The sequence below is a fragment of the Echinococcus granulosus genome (genome assembly GCF_000524195.1).
Source record: "Echinococcus granulosus chromosome Unknown EG_S00003, whole genome shotgun sequence".
NCBI classification, from domain to species: Eukaryota; Metazoa; Platyhelminthes; class Cestoda; order Cyclophyllidea; family Taeniidae; genus Echinococcus; species Echinococcus granulosus.
Window position 1 is genome coordinate 292,207 of NW_020170383.1, and position 20,719 is coordinate 312,925.

The 20,719-nt window shown below is 40.6% G+C and overlaps 5 protein-coding genes across 5 annotated transcripts in view; 3 read left to right on the plus strand and 2 right to left on the minus strand. All coding sequences in view use genetic code 11, as the record gives it.

Annotated features, from left to right (window-relative positions):
- Positions 1-1,169, minus strand: part of EGR_00710 (Kelch-like ECH-associated protein) — a gene marked incomplete at both ends in the record, with an annotated part of 26,825 nt that extends 25,656 nt beyond the window's left edge. The window contains 4 exons of the mRNA XM_024489959.1: positions 123-343; positions 502-736; positions 769-853; positions 885-1,169. Of these exons, the coding sequence (XP_024355362.1) occupies positions 123-343; positions 502-736; positions 769-853; positions 885-1,169 (826 nt within the window). The remainder of the gene's footprint in view (positions 1-122; positions 344-501; positions 737-768; positions 854-884) is intronic.
- A 622-nt stretch (positions 1,170-1,791) lies between these two features.
- EGR_00711 (U6 snRNA-associated Sm-like protein LSm6) lies at positions 1,792-4,236 on the plus strand (the record flags this gene model as incomplete). The annotated part of the gene is made up of 4 exons (XM_024489960.1): positions 1,792-1,833; positions 1,930-1,991; positions 3,949-4,160; positions 4,196-4,236. The coding sequence occupies 4 exons, from the start codon at positions 1,792-1,794 to the stop codon at positions 4,234-4,236; spliced, it is 357 nt and encodes a 118-aa protein (XP_024355363.1).
- An 8,636-nt stretch (positions 4,237-12,872) lies between these two features.
- EGR_00712 (Leukocyte surface antigen CD53) lies at positions 12,873-13,758 on the plus strand (the record flags this gene model as incomplete). Its single annotated transcript, XM_024489961.1, has 6 exons — positions 12,873-12,938; positions 12,973-13,148; positions 13,198-13,267; positions 13,312-13,413; positions 13,453-13,551; positions 13,621-13,758. 6 exons carry the CDS (start codon positions 12,873-12,875, stop codon positions 13,756-13,758), a joined length of 651 nt encoding a protein of 216 aa, XP_024355364.1.
- A 1,607-nt stretch (positions 13,759-15,365) lies between these two features.
- EGR_00713 (hypothetical protein) lies at positions 15,366-16,255 on the plus strand (the record flags this gene model as incomplete). Its single annotated transcript, XM_024489962.1, has 3 exons — positions 15,366-15,425; positions 15,925-16,020; positions 16,094-16,255. 3 exons carry the CDS (start codon positions 15,366-15,368, stop codon positions 16,253-16,255), a joined length of 318 nt encoding a protein of 105 aa, XP_024355365.1.
- A 2,667-nt stretch (positions 16,256-18,922) lies between these two features.
- The window catches only part of EGR_00714 (hypothetical protein), a gene marked incomplete at both ends in the record, with an annotated part of 2,540 nt that continues 743 nt past the window's right edge, over positions 18,923-20,719 (minus strand). Inside the window, 2 exons of the mRNA XM_024489963.1 lie at positions 18,923-18,973; positions 19,859-20,024. Coding sequence (XP_024355366.1) covers positions 18,923-18,973; positions 19,859-20,024 — 217 coding nt within the window. The remainder of the gene's footprint in view (positions 18,974-19,858; positions 20,025-20,719) is intronic.

Below are 20,719 nucleotides of genomic sequence, written 5' to 3' on the forward strand. Positions count from 1 at the left end.
TCTGGCGAATCGTTAATAGATTGATTGTATAGTTAATGTGGAATGTAGACGTACACTTATTTCTCAGAGGTATGTTCTACTATTTTTATAGATGATAAGAACATCTGAGAGAAGACTTATACCTGGAGATGAAAACGCCTCCTTTTGTGGACCAGATGATAGTTCCTTTAATCTGTCGCGAACAGATTCAGCAAGGTCGTTTAATTCAACGCCAGCATTCACCACAACCTCGTCTTCAAACGAAATTACTGGATGTGAAGTATATTTGTCACCCAGTAGCTGTGCTTCGACTTGGGCCCAACTTTCCAGCTCACCATGCTCGTAGTTTGCATCATCAGCATCACTGCATATATGAAAATAAAGGAACGACTAGCACAGGCAGTGTAGAGGCTGCAACACCAATCTCGCCTATATCTAACTTAACTACCATCAACATTATACTCAGGCGCTTCAGCATGCTACAGATGTAACATTTAATGTAAGATTTTACCTCCCACTTACACATTGTATTTGGAAACGCCGATATGCCTTGAATTTCGAATATCTGATACGGGCCTCATCACGATTTGCTGGTGATTTATGTGTCGCAGTACCCATGCCTTAGCAGTACAATTTCTGCACGGTATGCGTCGACGAGTAGCCATAGAACGCATAGCGGTCTTCCGCAATTCTGCCGGGGTAAGACTTTTAAGATCCTCAATTTCGGATGGTTTTGGCTTGCTCGGAAGCAGAAGATCTAATTAGTTGTAGTGACTGATAAATAACTACCTGGCAAGCCCAGCAGTTCAAGGCAAGCGGAGAGAAGATCGACGTCATAAATTTTGAAACACGAAAAACAGAAAGATTTTAATAACTGGAAAATTAGCTACAGCATTTTTGCTTACGCGGACAACAAGGTCAAAAAGCAGTGGATTATACACTGGTTTGGAGAATTCTATGTGACCGATGTGGCCAGGACATTGCAAGAATCCTAGGCCGCAATGCGCACATACATCTTTTTCAGTGCATGGTCCAAGAGCCATGTCATGAAGACCACCATCGACTCCACGATTGGTAACTTTGTCAAACGTTGCATTAGAAGTTACTTCGAGTACAGAGAGCGATCTAATCTCATGGGGTGTGTAGAAATTATAACCGAACTCGCGTATGAACCCATCAGCAACATCCATGCCGAAATAGCACGTAATGAGCACAAGGCAATTGTGAAAAGAGAGCCAATGCAAGAAAAGTTTAACATTGTTTGGTTAGGATTTATGAGAGGGAAAAATTTGTTATACTTCAAAAGGAGGAGTTTAAACAATTTAGAAGCAACAACTCAAAAAAATGAAATCAGAAATCAGACTTTCCTTGCACAACCAAGACATCGTAATCCCTTATATATCGCTGTAAATAAAGCAGCAGTTTTGATTTTAAATAAAATCCCCAGTGCTTAGTAAATTCATTAAACTTGTATTCTTTCTGCTATTTTTATTCCGCAATTATTTTTTTATATTGATTCAACTAGCCTCGTGTGAAATTAATATTTTACCGTCTTATTGCTCTCAGTTTACAGCACTTTCCTTATGCTACTGTAATACGGTAGTGGTTTATCCCTCGTTTCTGGTGAGGCGCCACTTTCGTACTTTGGATAACCCCCTTTTACCCCGCTGGGTGGGTTGGTCTTTTGAGCGATGCCAATACCCCAGACACCTTCTCCGTGCTAAATATATATAGTCTGCCCAAGTATTGTGTCTTCTTTCGTCTTCAGGGAGTCTCGGGACGCTACACTACTGTAATACTTGTGTTGCTTTAATGTACCATTCAGGGAGGAAACAACCTGGAAATTCGAACCTAGTGAGAGGGTCGTCGCCTTCCGTGCTTAGTTGTGATTGCGGTTCTTCCCATTATTAAACATTGTGCTTTTCCTCACGATCTTTTCCCCTTTAACAGATATGTCAAAGTCAAATCAACCTGGGCTGTTCTAAGGACACTAGGAACAGGGGAGGAGACCGGTGAGTCTCGCCCTACATTGGTGGCAGCGGAAAGTGAACCCGATCCTAAAGGGCATGTGTCCTCTTTTTCAATCCTGCGTCATAGACCTTAGTGGAGCGGAAGAAGTACATATGCTACGGATGGGAGAATGGTGATGACCCCTAATAGAAGTGTTGAAGGTGACGTCGGCTTTCGACATCTATCCCAGCCCCGTGTTCTGCAGGAAAGCTACTAACAACTGAAGCAACACTAGCCGTGAACCATCGGAAAGTTGCGTTACAGACTTTTCCCACCTTCCCCTATGGATTTTTATTAAATCCCGTCCTTCCATACACAAATCTGCTTTTAGGCCAGTGTTCCTGCATCTATCTATGGACACGCATGATGGCCAATGCAGTTCCCCGTTCTAAATCAAATCCCTAAACCGAACAAAACTCCAGATCCAGTCAAGCTGCCAAGAGGGATCAGTGACCTTGAGGTTAAGTATCTCCTCAGTTGCACGCTAATTTGGTGACCAGCACGGTCGAATCGTGGGTGTTTCTTTACAGCACCGACTACGCTGTAATGGCTGACGCGAAAGGTTGACCTGCGGAAGCGGTAGGGACGACGATCAAGAGATGAGGGAGGCTATGTAATACGATAGTGTTTCGTCCCCCGGCGTTGGTGGAACGCCGCTTTTGTACTTCGAGTTAGCCTCCCCGTACCTCGCTGGGTGGGCTGGCCTTTGGGCCATGCCAGTAGCCCTGATACCTCTGCTCTGAATATATAATCTGCCCGGGTATGGTGTCTTCTTTCGTCTTCAGGGAGCCTTGGGACAATGCGCTATTGGCGCTTTTCCGTACCCTAGTTTGGTCTACGTTTCGCAAGTCGGGCTAAGCGTTAAAATCTGGGTGGGGACATGAATTTGGCCTTACTGCTGCCCTCTACGTTATGCTTGTCTGTTCCAATGTACTCACGAGTAAAAGCATCCAAACAAGGACTCCGAATAGTTTAAGTTAACCGTACCTTAATTACATGGTTGCGCGGACAATAATGATCCATGAAGTGGCAACTATCATTAACTCCTGTCAAAATTTAACAATCTGTGCATATTCACAAAATTCCGAGCAAAAGATGCTCATCCCTAAACAATTTTTAAGTTATACAGTATTAGCGAAGATGGGTGAGGGCATCGATGACCCCGACACATGAATTTGTCATTTTACTCAGGCTGCAGTTGTATTATGGTTCATCTTCCAATTTTGCGCATTCTTGCAGCTAGCATCTTTTTATTTTCAAGTGCACCGAGTTTTTTGCTTACTAAGCAAGTGCTTCGTGTTTTTTAGTATTTTTAAGAATGCTTTGATGGGGTTTTATTTTTTTCCCGGTTTTCGGTTTTTTTAAATTGGCCAATAAAAGCAAAGCACTTTGTGTGATCTCTCTGTTCGGTCAGGTTCCCTTGCAGGTTGTTGTGGCTTTGTTCCGATGAGTTGCCAGTTGAGATATCTAGGTTAATTTGGAATTTTCGAACATTTTTAAGTGTAACAGCGTTTTTAGCGGCTAACTTCTGGGAGGCCTTTCAAATGCCTGTAGTGCATTTACTCCGGCTCCTTTACTATGTAACTTTGGTGTAGATTTCTTACAAGGTTGTTATTCTCGTTTTTGTTGTATCGTGAGTAGTGAGGATGTGTTGGACTTCTCCTGTTTCCAGTGTAGTTCCCTCTTAAGGTTTCTGGTCACGTTATTCAAAGCCTGGCCGTTTTGTCTGTTCCACCTGTGTTTTCGAATTTTATACGCTCCGCCTTATGCTATTGCCTTCTTCATACTAGTGGATTTGTGGTCCTCTAGTGTTGATTTCATGGCGCAGGATTTTAAATTCGCCATTTGTTAGCGTCGTTATCAATGCTTCTAAAAAGTCATTAAATTGGTTTTTTATTCGCCCAAGTATAATTTTGCCTGATTAGTCGAAATTTCATTAATTGTCTTTGATTTTTGTAGCACGCAAATGTCACAAAAACAAACACCGAGGGACTTTCTTAAGCTCATTATTGGCCGCCCCGTTGTCGTTAAGCTGAATTCAGGTGCGGACTATCGTGGCGTTTTGATATCCCTTGATGGCTATATGAACGTTGTTTTGGAGCAGACAGAAGAGTACGTCGAGGGTCAACTGAAGAACAAATATGGTGACACTTTTATTCGAGGAAACAATGGTATAGTTTCAGTTAGAATATGACTATTACTTTAGTTTTTTATATTAGCACCCAGAAACGTGGAGGATTGAAATGACCGACATCTTGGCGGGTTTTTTGTACAAATAAATGTTTGCCAAATTTTTTACTTATTTCCTAATAGTAGTGTATTTGGCCCGGTCCTCATTACTACGGGACCTAATAGCGTTCACAATCATACACTTCGGCAAAGTTCTGCTGCCGTGCATTTAAAGTCATCATGTAATGTTTTTGACTAATGCTGCAAGTGACCCATCTTCTTACGGGGATTGTTTGCGTCTCATCAGTATGAATCTTGTCTATCCTCGGAAATTTTCCGTTTTCATTATTGGCTGATGTCAACAACCTTGATTTGCCCTGGTCTAAATCTGTTTACGGGGTTTAGTTGGCTATGTGTGTTTTTTTTATATCCAGTCTGGCTTGACGTGTGGGATAAATCGTACAGCTTTTCAATTTCACAAATGTATTGTTTTTTTGCACTTACCTTGTCCATGGATCAACAAGGTCTTGATGAACGACTAAATTCTGCGTAATGCGTACGGGGCTTCATCGTACTTCGTTGTGTTTCGTGCCTTTGTTTCGACGGACTCACTCTCTTATTTCGTTGAGAAAACGTGTGTGCACGTGCAGGGCTCGGAGGTGAACGACCTAAAATTCACTCTGAATTCACGACGCCGTTTAGACACCTAGTATCGTTCCTGCTTCCTTCTTCGTCGACTATCCAGATGTCGACGAGCTCTGTAATCATGCGGCATGAAAACCCTGTTTTTTGAATATCAGACCCATCCACTGTTGTGTATCACGTGATTTAAGCGGGGTAGAAGACATGTCGGCGTGGGCGTTCTCTGAGATGTGTACGTCGCGGCCCACAGAGCGCGGTTGAGTGTGTTCTGATGGTACTTTTGCCGACTTTCCTTCCCAATTCGGACATTATTTCGATCAGCATATGTACTTCGATCCCTCACTTATAGAAACGTCTAATTTGTGCTTGTCCTTCTACGAATTGACGGAGTTGTGATCTCAATCGTCTAAACCTCGTCGAGAGTTATCTGGGCCAATCCACAAACCGACTTAAGGAATGCAGTATCGTGTTCGAGTTGGGCTTGTATAGCTAAGTTTCAGTTTCTGATAGTGGATTGCGTTGAATTCATGCATTTTGAAAGGGGTGAAATCTAGGTCTGATCGGATTCAGCTGTGCCTACCGGTGGCAGATTGCAAAACTGGTTCTTGACCTCCCTAGGACTGTGCTTATGTTGCCAAAGTATCACATAGAGAGGATCGCGGTCACAATTTCCCCTTGGTGAACGCTTCAGCGTCTTCCTTAAGCCTCAAGTTGTATCAAAATGAATTATTTGGTTGCGTGAAGCAAAGTGGGACATTCGGTGTTTTAGTATCCGAATGTGTTTGGCTTGTGTAGGCGCCGAGAAGCACTGTTCGGCATTCATGATTTCGTTGATTACAACGAACTGGCGTAACTCTGAGAGGCAAAGTAAGGTCTCTTGGCATACCGCAAAGTTTGTTACTAATTTGCTTGGAAACAGCTTTCCCATATTGTGCGAATAGGCTGGAGCATTTACTACTTCGGAGCACTGGACAAGGTTGTTTCTCGTGAAAAGACATCGGGGCTTATTACGAACGAAGTTGTAGCAACGGTAGAATGAGTTCTGAGTAATACTCGGTTCAGAAATAGACTATGTTGGCGTCTGATGTTGACGATGCGATATAATTCCAAAAAGTTGAGAGGGTTGACAATCAAGTTCCCCTTTACCAAACATGGCGATGTCAGGTATGCATTATTAATTGAGGTTAACTCCATTATTGGAAAAATCCGGCAAAAAGGCCCCAGTTTTATCGGTATTTGGTGTTTACTTCGCCTGAATAAAGGGGAGGAAATCAATCCTGAGCCGTTTGATTCCGAATGGTTGGGAGCAATGCGTCAGAAACGGTTCGTCCCGTCATTAATACTCAAAGAATAGCGGCACATGAACCAAGGCGAAAATTGATCTCATTTAGCTGTGCGCGAAGAGACATGTGCTTTCTGCTTTTAGTTTACCAACTTTCTTGATTTCTTTTTACCATTGTTTAACAAACTTTCCCAAAAAATACGTCTGTATTGAGGATGACATCGTGGATGTTTTCCCATTTAGGTAGTGTGAAGATGTGTCCAGTGGATTTGCCATTGAACTTATTGTTTAGAAAAAAGAACTGGCTTTGATAACGGCTTCATAACCATATAGGGCTTGAGTTCAAAATTAACCAAGTTTGTTTATTTCTCATTTCTCACTTGCAGCTGCTCATGCTAATCTACTCGTTTAAGAGGTTCTTCCTGAGTCAAAATAACTTGTTAGTAGTAGTATTAGTTTTGTACCAACTGGAATACGCAGGGAATTGGAACCACACTGTAGTCATCAATACGATTACAGGTTAAGGTGGTATGTTCGAATGCGGGTATATGGCGTTGAAATTCGGAAGATTGTTATTCTGCTTCTAACTTGCACTAATGGCTTTTGTTATCAAAACTTAGGGCAAATAAGGGATTGAACCTGCGCTTCCCAAGCTTTGAAATGATTTTATAACAGCAAGAAATCCCAACTAGTTAGGATACAGATAATGCGCCAGTTGTAATTTTGGTCGCTCCACTTCACTTGCAGAGGCTTGTAATACACGGCGTCAGCATTCAGTCACTCTTCCAGTGGTTAAAGGGTGGGACACTCCGTATTCGGTGTGCGCACCCTCGAGTACCTTGAAGCCGCTCCTCGGGAAAGAGATAAACTACGGTGATAGGCATTTGTGGTGCTGTAAATTCATTTTTCCTGAATATCCTATGTAAAAAATGAGGTGTCTTTTCAGTACAAAAGACAGCCCGTTTTCTTGCCATTGCATAACTGCATCGGTGTTGGTGATGGCGCATTTCGGTACATTTCGAGGATTGAATTAAAGTAGTTTGAATATGCTTGCGAAATCGACTCTTGTATTTTGCTTATTTTAGCAGCGGCAGAGTGAATTTGAGACTATATGGTGAATTTGCAACGCTTTTTTTAATACAAGCTGCAACTTCTCGTATTTACTTTTCAGGCTAAGAAACGTCTCTTCTAAACCTGTTAGTCCTCTGGATGAGCGGCCTCATTTTGAAGAGGCATAGCTGTATTTAGTAAACATCCCAATGCAAAAAATCGTGATGGTAGAGTTTATAGCTAAGCGTTTAACTACGAAATTCGAATAAAATTTTCAATTAGGAGACTCTTCAACTTACTGTTAATAAAGTCAGAACTCTGCATAAAGATAACGCTTTTGGTGGCCGAGCGCGGTTACTGAAGAACCTATGGATAAGAATTATCTTTATACCAAAATAAGCGTTATGAACAAGATGGTTTTTACTTGCGAAAGTTCGAAATTCTTTGAGGGCATGGAATGTGCTCACTAGCACGCGTTGTGCAGTGGTCCTCAAAACTAACTTCCTTAACCAAATGCTGGTGTTCGGTGACTCGGTCGTAAATTTGTCCATATGATGCTACTCTATCATCTGGTGAATTGCGCCGCTACTCATGGCACAACATCATGTACATCCACTCAGGTAGGCACTAAAAAGAAAGTACTACTTTTTTAGTTATGACATGATTTATTTTCGAGCTGATTTAAAAATGCACAATAATACTACCATAATTTCAATCTCAAAGGCTTCACCACTTTTGAACTATTTGCTTTGGATTAATTTCCCATCGTAAATGTAACACTGACGCTGATGGGTGGATCATCTAATTGGAAATATCCCATTATGCATTGCTGTGATGACCATGAGTCTATTTGCATTAATCATCCAGAGAGGGTATAATATCCTTTTAACCTCAAGCTTACCTGTGCTCCTCTTTACATTTGAGTTTGAGCTACGCATATTGTGCAGTTTAAGGCGATGCCAATACAGTCTGCTATATTGTGAAAGGCCACCTCCTCGATGCTAGCGCAGCCACTACCGTGCTCGCTGTTATGGAGGTGGGTCCCGTTGTGGCCGCTGTTTCTGACCAAACTAGTGCAAAACGTGCAACAGTGGCAAGTGACATCCCAGTCGGCACCCTGCTGCACCTCCACTTTGTTGTGCATTATGCACCCAAATTCTGCATTTATTATCCTCACCGTTAAAAAAGGGAACTATTTATCTGCATTCAATTCTCCATCTCTGGTTGTGTCAATAAATGCAGCGATTTATACAGTGTTCAGGTTCTAATCTTGCCAATAACGATAGAATCTCCTAACACGTGGAACTATACCAAAGAGTGGTTTACCCTAATAAGGCAATTGCTGCTAGAGGTAGCTGGACAGATAAAATCATTGGCATGAAATAGGACTGGTCAACTGCACTGAATAGGTTACTTAAGGATAGCATCTGAATTAGGGCAAACACCACGTGTTTAGTCAAACCCATAAGTGAAATCAAATTTTGCGGTCGAGGTAAAACCACATTACTTAATTGTAATGACTGTGATGGGGCGTTTGAGTATGCATATGGGTTCTGCAGACAAGTGCATTGAGGTTGCCCTTGTGCATTCCTAACCGCTAGCCTGATACTTGCCTAAAAGCAGCTCCCTGTAGCACTCCACCAACTTAATGCTTAGCGATAAGGGCATAAAATTCAATGCATATAGAGTATTCCCATATTTGCTTTTAAAGACGGCACACAACATACTGTTGCATATCGAGACCTCGTTGAAGAAGAATGAATTCATGGCACCAAGACAGAATATATGTTACCGACGTGGGGGAGGATTGTGGACAATTGGCATGGCCCAAGGGCATGCCACTCGGTGGAAGTACAAAGGCAGAGCCTAAAATGATCGTAAAACCCAATCGAAAAGTTAAACAAAATTATCTAAGCATTAAAGGATTATGGGCCACTGTTCACTAGCATTAGTTTAAGGTATTGCGTCAGGGCATACTTAGGAGGCAAGCATAAATGCTTCAGAAAGTAATGCGCGCGGAATTTGAGATACAAATAAGAAGTTTTCGCTAAACCCTAGCAAATGCTTTGTCGGTATTGAGTCGTGAGAAAGAGTAATTGGAACGTAGCTGTGATAGGCGCCAAGCACAAGTCACTGATGCACCATTTCAAATTGACAGGTAACGATAGTTTCGTCTGTTGTGCCATATTATCAATGCATCTCCGATGATGGAACAAGCGGTTGTGAAAAAGTTGATCAAGCTTGTCCAACTCTTTAATTGTGAATCCAGGTAGACCATAATTACATTTGTTGACGATGCTAAATTAAGGCAAGCTTTCTTTTGGAGTAATTCATATGGATAAAAGACAAAAAACTCAACAAGCATAGTTAAAAAAGCCACACTTAATTAAATCATTTTGGTGATTAGTAGTAATTTGTAGTTTATTTCATTACGAGATGGTGAAAAGGTAGGCCTCTGCGAGGGCATTCGAGGCAAGTATTACATGCATGGCCTACACAGTAGATAATGTTCGAACCAAAGCAAATGCTAGGTCTGCAGGCATCTACTCTACTTCTGATCACACAGCGAAATCGCTGACTGTGATTACCAATAGACCTCATAAGTGCTGACGTCAAAACTGCATACTCTCATTTGTGATCTATGGGGCGTTATCAAGTCTCTTTCAGATAGACGCGAAAATGACGAATTCACCTACTCGTCACTTGGTGGGTGTTATACTAGTTAACTCATACTTTTATGCCGTCGTGACGATTACACATGAGTGAAATAAAAATGCAATCTTATGAGTTTGAAACGAAAAAGGCATTAACGCCTATGAAATATGACACACGTTAAATGATGCCATGCTGCTTCGAAAGTAGAGCACCTTAGAAAATACCCTCTTTAGGCAGAACTTGTCTAAAATAGCAAGAGATAATAGGGACAAATTTGTCTACGCGATTTGTTGTTGATTTAACAGCTTATTTCACAAGCTAATTGGACCACATCTGAGCAATGTGATAAGAAGTAGACAGGAAAGTTTCATGAGGAGAGACATGACATGTAACTATACTTGATTATAACCTTTTCATCATACTGGTCTAAAATCGCTTTGCTTGAGTTCGTTTAATTCCTAAATTGGATTAAATAAATGTATGTATGTCGACCTCGCGAGGGCGTTTAATAATGCCACCAGATAACGGGTCTCTACTATAAACTACAGCTGTGTGGACATGAACAAGGAGCGGTAATGCCGACTGCTGGTTGGTCGCAATCCCAACTGGAAGCTTCAGTTCAGAGTTCAGCCAGTGATCACGATCCTGCGTATTTTTATCTTTCAAAGAAAGGGTTATTGGTGCACGCAAAGTGCCTCCTTAGGGACAACTGGCCAACAAGATAAGTGAGCAACATAGTTTTTGCACTTTCAGTAGATGTGGATATCGAAACGCTGTAGTATAAGCATTTCTGGGATCGAAAACAATCCCAACAGTTGAATGGGAGCATCCCAACTAAATAGTTTATGGCGAACTAGGCAGTTTGACGCGTTGCCTTTCATCACACACAAGCTGAAGTGTCTTTTCAACTGTGTATCTTATGGCCACTTACCTAACAGTCATTTTGTTTGCAAAGAAACAGGAGAAAGTGTAATTCCTACGAAAATTAGTACATATTGAGTGTTTCTACCTACCTTATTATTGCTGAGGAGTTTGTACACTTTTCAAGTAATTCGGGTTCCCAGGATTTGTGACAATTTTGCAATCCCATTTTGGGGCCACATTGATCGAAGGAAAGAATACAATATACACGTTTTTAATCTCCATCGTCAACCCTGCTCACCTTCAAGTCATTTCGTTAGAATCTCAAAGTTAGGAACTTTATGGGAAAAAAACATCATAGGAGTGTTGTCCTTGCTGTTAGAAAATTTTGTTATTAAAAATTATGTCGCCAGGTAAGTTGTCGTTTCAATTGTCATGTCAAAACAAGGTGTGCCATCAACGCATTATTAAGCTCAAGACGACACCCACGCACGAGATGATGCACGCTTTCCTCTTCTTGAAAAGCACTTTACATTATCAAACCAAAGCAACGCCTAATAAAGGAAGAAATCATGCAAAATAGTTAAAACACCCCGTCGGTGTCTCACTTTGTTTGTGTAATGAACCTTTTTTAGTGTTATTTGACTCACTGATTTCTCGACTTTGTTTTCCATCAGGCTTTCCATCATAGTCATCATAATTAGCCATGAATCACTTTTGCCCACAACCATGTTTGCCAAGAAATAAATCACAAACACATAATCGCTATTCACTGGACGCCTTAAAAACGTATCAGTGTAGCAATTACCCGACCGTCGACATTTCGAGTTGCTAAAGGCCAATAATCTGACAATGTGACAGTGGGTTATTAAATCAATCGTGAAAGGAAAGGTATAGTGGATGAGAGGTCCGAGTAAATGCGAATCGACCAAACCGATTGAAATCAGACTTGAAAAAATACAGCGTTCATGGTTCATTGGCGAATCTGTCAAATGAACAAAAGGTAATAATACACTTCCCTGCAAAGACAGGACTGTCCAATTTAAACAAAGGCTGTTGCTTAATAATCACGATTGAGGGATGTACGTATCCTACGTTTCTTAAATAAAGTCAAATGCATGCAGGACATGGAATGGAATTGCAGTAATATCCCATTTTTAGCTAATCATAGACCCATTCTCCATAAAACCCCTTTCATGATTGTCGCCTTGGCTTTATAAAAAAACATCGACGGGTTGAATGCAAAGCACACATAAATGACGAGGCATAAGAATGCCGTTGGGGTGGTTTTTGAAGGCATTGCATCGATGAGCTTTTTCTCGGTTCGCGTGGGTGGCTTCATCAATTATCATTTCTAGATGGAAAACGAGTTAACAACTTTGTCTGCTCACAAAGGCACCCAAATACAAATTTCCTTTTTCATGAATTAATTCATTTATGAAATAAAAATTGGCTCGCTGTTTGCACAACCAATCCCGATTATTTCAACTTGACACTTGTGTCATTATAGGTATTCTCATTACCAACAAGCAAGTGTTTTCTCTACTCCCTATCTATATTTCATGTGTAGCATCTTAAAGTAGCCAAGTGATTGTCTTACTGGGTTAAAAAACCCCAATTTGATTATTGTTTGAATATTTGTTTTAAATGCTTCTATTAGGACTGCGGAAGTATATAAATGCAGAAAAAGGTCCGAAGTGATATGCTAGAGAGAAAGTAGCTGTTGTATGAGTCGAAGCTAACTATTGCATTTGTAGTGGTAATTTACTAGTCATCTGTAGCGCTCACAATGGGGGCTCTGAGGCACCACCAACTGGTCGGTAGCATGATGCTGACCAAAGATGTGAGTTGACGGATTAGCAGATACCAGAGGAATGTTTCTAAGGGGCGCAAATCGGAATTGCTTTTCACAGATTTTACTGGCAGAAATGATGCCTCTTCTCAACAAATTGCTTGCCTGCGTAAAATTGGGCGCGTGCTTCGGAAATACCATAGCATCATTTCAAAGCTCAAGCTCATTTTTTTGTTGATGATGTGAAACATACGTTTTAGTGCCACTTAACGCAGTAATTCTAAAAGTACGCGATTCCCATTGGCAATTTGAACAACTCCAACAGCGAATTAATTGACGGTGGTTCGCTATTTGCCGCCAAGCAGTCGCATCAAGCACTATTTAAAGATTGGTATCTCGCAAGCGGGGTACACCTAGTCAAATCCGAACACAATGAACAACTCACTCTCAGTTAACATTCTCCGCATCCTTTTAGTTATCTTCGACGTTGTCATCTTCGTAAGTCAACGAATTTGAGTGACTAGTACTTCAGGTGGCCGGTGCAATTATGACCGGCTTCGGCATCTACCTTGTAATTGAAGCCAAGAAATACAGTACGGCAGGGTCAGTTAATGCGATTGCCAGTGCTTTTTTGGTTTTGGGACTTCTCGTGCTGATCACAGGTTTCTTCGGCTGCTGCGGTGCCATGAAAATGAATAAATGCTTCCTGTTACTAGTAAACTCATTGTGAAAACAATAATTCCATTCTCTAGTTTAGCTTTTTCGTCGTCCTGATGGTGATTGGTGAGATCGCCTGTACTACTGCCCTTATAGTCAATAAGGATAAGGTAGGTTCCCTGCACCTTCACCATTACCACCTTCACTCCTCTAGTTCAGACCGTACATCGGAAAATACTTTCTCAGTGCAATTCAAGAGATTGAGAGCAATAATAATACAGAATTGTTGAGAACTATCCTTTACCTGCAGGATGAGGTAATACCTACAGCCTTCATTTAAATTACTTTTATGCAGATGGACTGTTGTGGTGCCAATGGCCCGGCTGATTGGAAGGCACCCAACAGATTCTGTTGCGAAGATGGAAGGCAGCTATGTTTTACATACCCTTTAGTGGTAAGTATCACTCTTCAAGTGTGCATTCTTATAATCTGGTGTCTTCTGATACCCTCTGCTCTGTTTTAGGGCTGTGTAGATGAGATCTACCGTGAACTGAGAGAGAATATCGTTGGGATTGGAGCGGCTATATTTGCGCTCGCAGCACTCGAAGTAGGCGCCATAATGGCCGCCGTCGTTTTGGCGAATAAAAATGAGCCGGTGTAAAGAATACTTCTTCATCTACACTTTTAAAGAAGGCAATAAACTGCGTTTTTTATTCATCATATTGGAACCCCACTCTCCTACACTTTTCCACCCGTCGCCACTAATAACGTAATTCCTCAGTCTTTTTCAAATATTCTTCAAACCTTCTCCGTACATTGTAATTTTCTATTGTTTATTCACATTTCATCACTTCTGGCACGGTTTGCAAATGCAAAGGTCATGTCACGCGATAATCACGCGAGAGCGCCCCACTCCTTAGTTGTCACCTTTCACAGCGCTTTTCGACAGCAGAGTGGTCACATTTGATGCAAGAGACCTGCTGTAAACCTACTTTTTCTCCTGTTAAACAGTTGGCAACGCAAAGTAATACAGAGAATTTGATAAAATAAACAGCTTTTTTAACAAATACTTTCGGCTTTTGAATCAATCAGCAAGTGGGTGACTTGTTTAGCTACAGCCACAACATTTTAGGCTATCATTGAGCTTACTTAATACCAAGTATTCGGATGAAGGATTAAATAGTGCGATTTAAGCAAATCTTTGCAATGTGCGGAAAAGCTGCTTTGCCAATGGCAATCCCCTGCCATAATTTGATTAGCAGTTGCCAATGCCACCGATTGGTTGGGTGTTTTGCCATGAGTTTGAACCAAGCGCCTGCTTGTGGCTCCACAACCCACTCCTTCTGACCAGTTTTGTGCGCCTGTTGAATAAGTTTTACGATTAATTAGCACCCACAAAATGCAACTTTGAAAGTTATTAACAAGACCCAGAACTTGTTGTCACAATTTATCGCGAAGACTGTCTGAACAAAAACACGCATTATTGGCACCAGAACTAGAAAAAAATCCAGTGCATTTCAACTACACTTTGAAGTATGCCTTTATTGGAAAAGAAGTACAAATGACATCTATAAAATCAGAAACAAACAATTCTATGACTACTTTTAAAAGTAGCAAAGTTATGTGAGATGAAGACTTGTCTCGGATTCGGTTGATGCGCCCCACCCTTCTCGTGTATCCTAGATGCGTCATTAAAATGTGGGTTCTTTACAACTATGGGCTGTTTTGCAATCCTTGAACGCGACTGAACCCCTCTTCGTATTCTGAAGATTCGCGCAGACATTGACTCCTTTCCCAAGATATCGTTTTTATAAATTAAAAGCTAAATTTCTTTGCTGAGCATTTACCTCTTAGGCAGTTTTAATTAGCTAAAAGTAATATCACCCTGTAGTGATGCTTTCTATTTGCCTAGTCTTTCAAAAGGCATTTGTGCTAACTTTTATTAACCCCCTACAGATGGATGCAACGAAATTTTATTAAAGTATGAAATCCATACCTTGCTTGGCTAATCCGCAACTTTTTCCAACAGCACTCACTTTTTCAGGTAAGCCTAGTTGTTGGTCAAGAAGGAAAATTCTAAATATCCATTTTGATAGCACGTGCACTACAACGGTGACAAATAGCATTGTGCATGAAGCCCAGTCTGATTGGTGACGGTAGGTCAGACTATTCATGGCCTCCAGTAATCGCATGAGGTGTGTGAAGTGGATATTTAAACAGGGATGAGGCATTGTTATGAGCACCAATACAACTGCAGAAGCAATGGCAATGCCGCGCTCTAGCGGTTGCTTTAGATTTTTTTTCGTCATTTTCAATTTCTTCGTATTTGTGAGTTTATGCATTATGTGTCGAGCTCCATTAGGTGGCTGGTGGTCTCCTAACCGGTTTCGGTATTTATATTACCGTTGAAGCAGTCCAAAATGGATTGATAGTCGCGATTTACGGGCTGCCTTTATTTACATTAGTTCTGGGTCTTGCCGTGCTAACAGTCGCATTCATCGGTTGCTTCGGTGCTTGCAATTTGAATGGATGTCTTATTAAATGGGTACTTCTTAATCGTCTTACGTTTTGTAGTATGCAACACTGATGATGCTTTTAATTGTTGGAGAAATCATTTGTGGTGCACTGCTTTTCGCGCTGAAAAACCAGGTATAACAGCATTCATAAGGTTGCAAATATGCCCATTTAGTCCTCAAAGCTTATTGAACGATACTTTAATAATTCCATTTACAAAATTGAAAGCGGAATCGGCGATTCACACTTACGGAATTCCATCAGAAAGATACAGAACAGTGTAAATATGGCTATTTTACTCATTTTCCTCTAGTTGAAATGCTGTGGTGCATATGGTCCAGGTGATTGGAGGGATCCATACGAATTCTGCTGCAGGTCTGGAAAGATTTGTTTTCGAGCTCCTAAACTGGTTTGTTTTATTTCAGTCCAGTTAAACATGCCTTGGGACTTTCACTTTCATCCACTCATTTCACTCGTTGTAGGGATGCGTCCAGGCAGCCGGTAAAGTCTTGACGGAAAATAGACTACCTCTCGGAATCACCGTCATGGTACTTGGTATCATCGAAATCGGCGCCGTTGCGTGTGCAGCGACTTTGGCAAGACGGTTTCGGCGGGTTGGCCCTAGAACAGCATCTGTAACCTAGTCCAAACAAATTTCATCATTTTTTTATTATGCAGTTTGTCATCAGATAATTTTTATTCCTGTGGATTTAAAAGTGTCATTTAGCTTACACTGAAATTTCTTCCAGTAATTAACTGTTTCTCGAATCCCATACTTTTCCCCCAAATTTTCGTTAATGTAGAACATATCCTGTAGTATTTTCAACTGAAAGTTTGTTACCATGTTATACTCTAACAAAGCCCAACTGCTCATCCATTTTTTGCTTTTCTATATTCATTCAAAGCTGATAATATTAGTAAACGTAAAGTAAGATGTTAAACTTAACACCCTTTAGTTCATTTTGCTGTAATGAGTTGGCTGCAAGGCAAGTGAATCTCTTTACCACTTGGCACGAACTTGTTGTCACACCAGCCCACTCTGTCCGACGGAAGATGGGAGCGCCAGTGACCGAATGGCTGGATCTCGCTTAGAGGAGCTAATTTTTGGAATTGTATGATCACTGAAATCGCATTAAAACCGTAGAAAAAATTATATAGGATACAGGGTTTGATTTTCGGTTTTTAGGATAAAAATAACTTACGTTTATTCTGTACCTCATATTCGCCTTTGAGCTGCCTTGAGCTGAATTGACTAAAAGTTTGCACCTTGTTGTGAGCATTTTGGAGCCACTGTTCAGGACCATCCTCAGACTACCTGACCAAATCTCCTTGTTGAGGTCATTTCCTACTGTCATGTAATTACATCGCTTGAAGGCTGGCCAAAGTCCTTCAGTGTATATAGCTCATACGCTTATGGCGGTTCTTGAAGGCAATCGCCAAAGGGTGGTGCTTACCTTAAGGAGTGGATCAGAAGGAGGGGGTATATTTGGATTGTTATTGTTACTTCATCCCTTCTTTCCTCTTCGTTGGAGTTGTGTTCCTGCTGAGTCGTGGGTACGGGTTAGTCTCTGTTTTGTGTAATGGAAAAAGTCTACAGATCTTCCTATTTTACACAATCGGGTGTTTAAACTTAGAAACGACTGGGTCTTTTGCATTCATCGTTGCTTTGATCTGATATCTACGTCGGTGAATATTTGAACTACCTAGTTGCAAAAATTCAATTTCCTTTCCTTTATTTTTATATTGTATCATCACAATTTTAGTCACCTTTGCCGGGATACCCATTTTAGATTTCATTTATCTCCTAACAAGCCCCCAAGGCAAGTTGATGCCAATTTCCTTTGCAATATCACAATAGCTTAATCGAAAATATAGGATACTAAATTAGTTTGTAAAGAGGTGAACCAGGCTAGGCTTAGGCCATGGCACTGTTACAAGTGTGACACTCAAGACGCGACGCTTATGGGGGAGGCATGGACAGTGAACTGGCTGTTTCTCAAAGTTGTGAACACTCTGAAGAGAGCTCGAGGTGTAATGTGATAAAAATTTCCCAACTTGAGATGCTTACAAACAAATGTAATAGCCAGCATACTAGGACATTATTTACCTTCGTACAAATGAAATATTTATTTCGAAACGTCCTACCTGGGCTACTAGACCAACTAGCAAGCCCACCTACCTATAGATGAGTAGATTTGGTTTCTATTAGTAGCAAAAATTCATTTTTTGCTGGAATTTATAACAATAGTGAAAATCCGGTGGATTTTACATTATTTATTTATAACCGGTTCGGGTTCATGAAGATGAGCGAAGAGGAGAAAGATACATTTATAGATGTCATTCACATTACTTTAAGTGCTATAATTTCGTATATTAAGTGTTCTTAAAGGATTGCGATCTTGAATCAATTTATTAGCCTTTACCGCACTATTAATGGTTTGAGCCGTTTTGTGAAATGCAAGCTCTGTGCTAAATCAACCTGGCCATCATACTGAAGGCAAAATTCCCTCTGCTTCTACACTTAGCTGCGCCACTTTTGTGGATGTACGAAAACCATAAGCTTTGTCTTTGAGTGGTCCAGACTCCATAACCCTACACATTTGCAGATTAACTAGTCAGCGTTACCTGTGTTTCTTAAATGCTGCTCATTTTAAAACAGTATGGATGCACTGCGAAAGTGTTTTAAGCATTCTTTTCGCAATCTTATTTCGCATTTTCTTCAATATTTCATATTGTCAGAGTTTAGATATTCTCCAAGCATTGAAGATCAGAATACAAACAGTCCATAATCGCCATGTGTTCATAGATGGGAGCTACAAGACAGCCGCGTTAATGCCCCTTAAGTTTAATGGTATGTCATCTGTTTAATAAGGGGTGTAAATGTGTGTGCCATAGCATTATGAATAATTAATAAGTTTGTTCTCTATTGTCTATAGCACCCTCATTTAGTGTATTTTGATTTTATCTTAAATATCTTTTTTGCAAAAATTATGCAGCATATTGACACATATAGGGGCGATATTAACATGGCATTCAAAAGAGTCTAGGTCGCAATTAACGGTAACATGTTACTACAATCATCCCTTTGCGGACCTTACAAGACTAGGTCGGGAGGTAACTCTATCATATGCAGGCAGAGGAAATTCAAAACAGTGGTGTAGGTGGTATAAGTAAGGCAGAATCCTGAAGTTCAAAATTGTTAACAACCATGATGCCTTGTGCAACTAACTACCCTCCTTACCACAGTTTCGACCCCAATGATTGGCTATTGGTTCTTTATTTTTCTTGTGCATAATGATTTTAAAATTAACCTATTTATTAGCTATTGCTAAGGTTTTGTCAACACTTGTACAAACAAGATTCTAAAAACGAATGTAAAATTCAAGTTTTTACTCATCACCTATTCAAATTGTTTAATCCCATCAACGCGAATTTGCCATTGGTCATTTAGAGGTGTAGGCAAACAATCGTTATACAACCGCTGGGTGACCTTGGGGAAAGAATAAGCACTACTTTGTACGGTCTCTCCATTAAAGCAAAGCAATTATTCGGGGAGATGTGTTGACTAGAGAGCCACCTTTTATGCAGAAAAATCTTCAGTCACTACACTGAAGTGAGACAACCAGTGATTGGGCCTGTTAGTAGAATAGTTATACTTCAATCGGGCCCATCAACTGCTTGGTAAAATTGCCTTCCCCCGAACATCCCGCACAAAAGGTGAATATTGTTCTGTCGTGCCTGCGGTGATGCATTACATGGAGTAGGAACATGACCTAATCCAACTTTAATGATTGATTGAAAATTCCCAATCCTGCACAAATGCACAGTATAACTGGAAACGGAGGAGGCGCTGTAGAACGTGCATGCAGGTTTGGATCTGAGCGTAGACCATGGTGCATATAATGTTACCAAACATGACAAAGGACTACATAAGGCAAAACCAAAGGTAAATTCACTTAGTTTCAAAGGGAAGTTAGGAGCAAAATCGCACATTATGACAGTGAACTAGGTGTAATTGTCTCCAAACAATCTAGTTTTCAAAGATTGTCAATTTTAATGGAGATCCTGGAAATTAGACCGTTCTCTTACCTAAACCCGTGTGATTTTATGACCCAGGAAGAAAGTGGTGTCTAGTTGTTCGGTTCAGATGAGTATTTTCTCACAATTCCTGATGAGGCACCCATTCGATCCTTGTATAATTGTTGAATAGACGGTTTCTTTTATTTATTTTTTCCTTGTTAAATAACATCGGGAACATGTCCTAAAATTTTTTGCAATAAAAGAGAACAAGTAGCGCTATAAGGAAATTGGAGTGCAATCGGACTTCCATTTTTTCCGTTGTTTCCTTGCCGCATAATTCTGTTTTGTCCCAGTTTTACTTTACATATTTTGATCACATCATTGACTGGATTGCTGTGCGATTATATTTACTGAAGTCTTCCTTCAGCCCAAGTATTATCTTAGCAAGAAGAACGTTTAATACACTCATTTCCATTAATTATCACTTTCACTAACTTCCCTGAGCAGATGGAAGAGAACTTCGTCTTATGTTTGTAGAAAACTTGACTTCTTTACGAAGTCATAGTGACGTTGGAGACTTAAAAACCCTTTGGTTCACCACCGCTGGTAAGGCTATACTAAACGTTAATACCATCTTGCATGATATTCCGATCAGTTCCTTCGCTACACATTGCATCAGAAATGCCAGCGACTGCTTGACATCTTGGAGCCGAAGTTCTTACCAATTTTCACATTATGACTTAATCTATTTATTTACTTACATTAAGATGAGTGCGGCGATTGCAACTTTGCCTGACTTTCATACTCTGATTTGTTTGCATCAACACAAATGCGTCTTTGACCATGCGTATAGGGGATTTCGGTTCTTGCCGCGTTGTGGTCTTTATTTCCACTTCGTCGGAATAGTTCAGGGTTTAAGGGTCTCTTTTTTGTAGTACTATCGCACTAAGAATGCTATAACTAGTGATGTAGTCTAAAATTTCAAAGTAGACTAACTTCTACGCAACGTTTTGATTATTCACAATTCCACGGGAGGGATTGAGGATTATCCTGAATAATTAGGGATTCAGAGCCCAACTCCCAAAGGC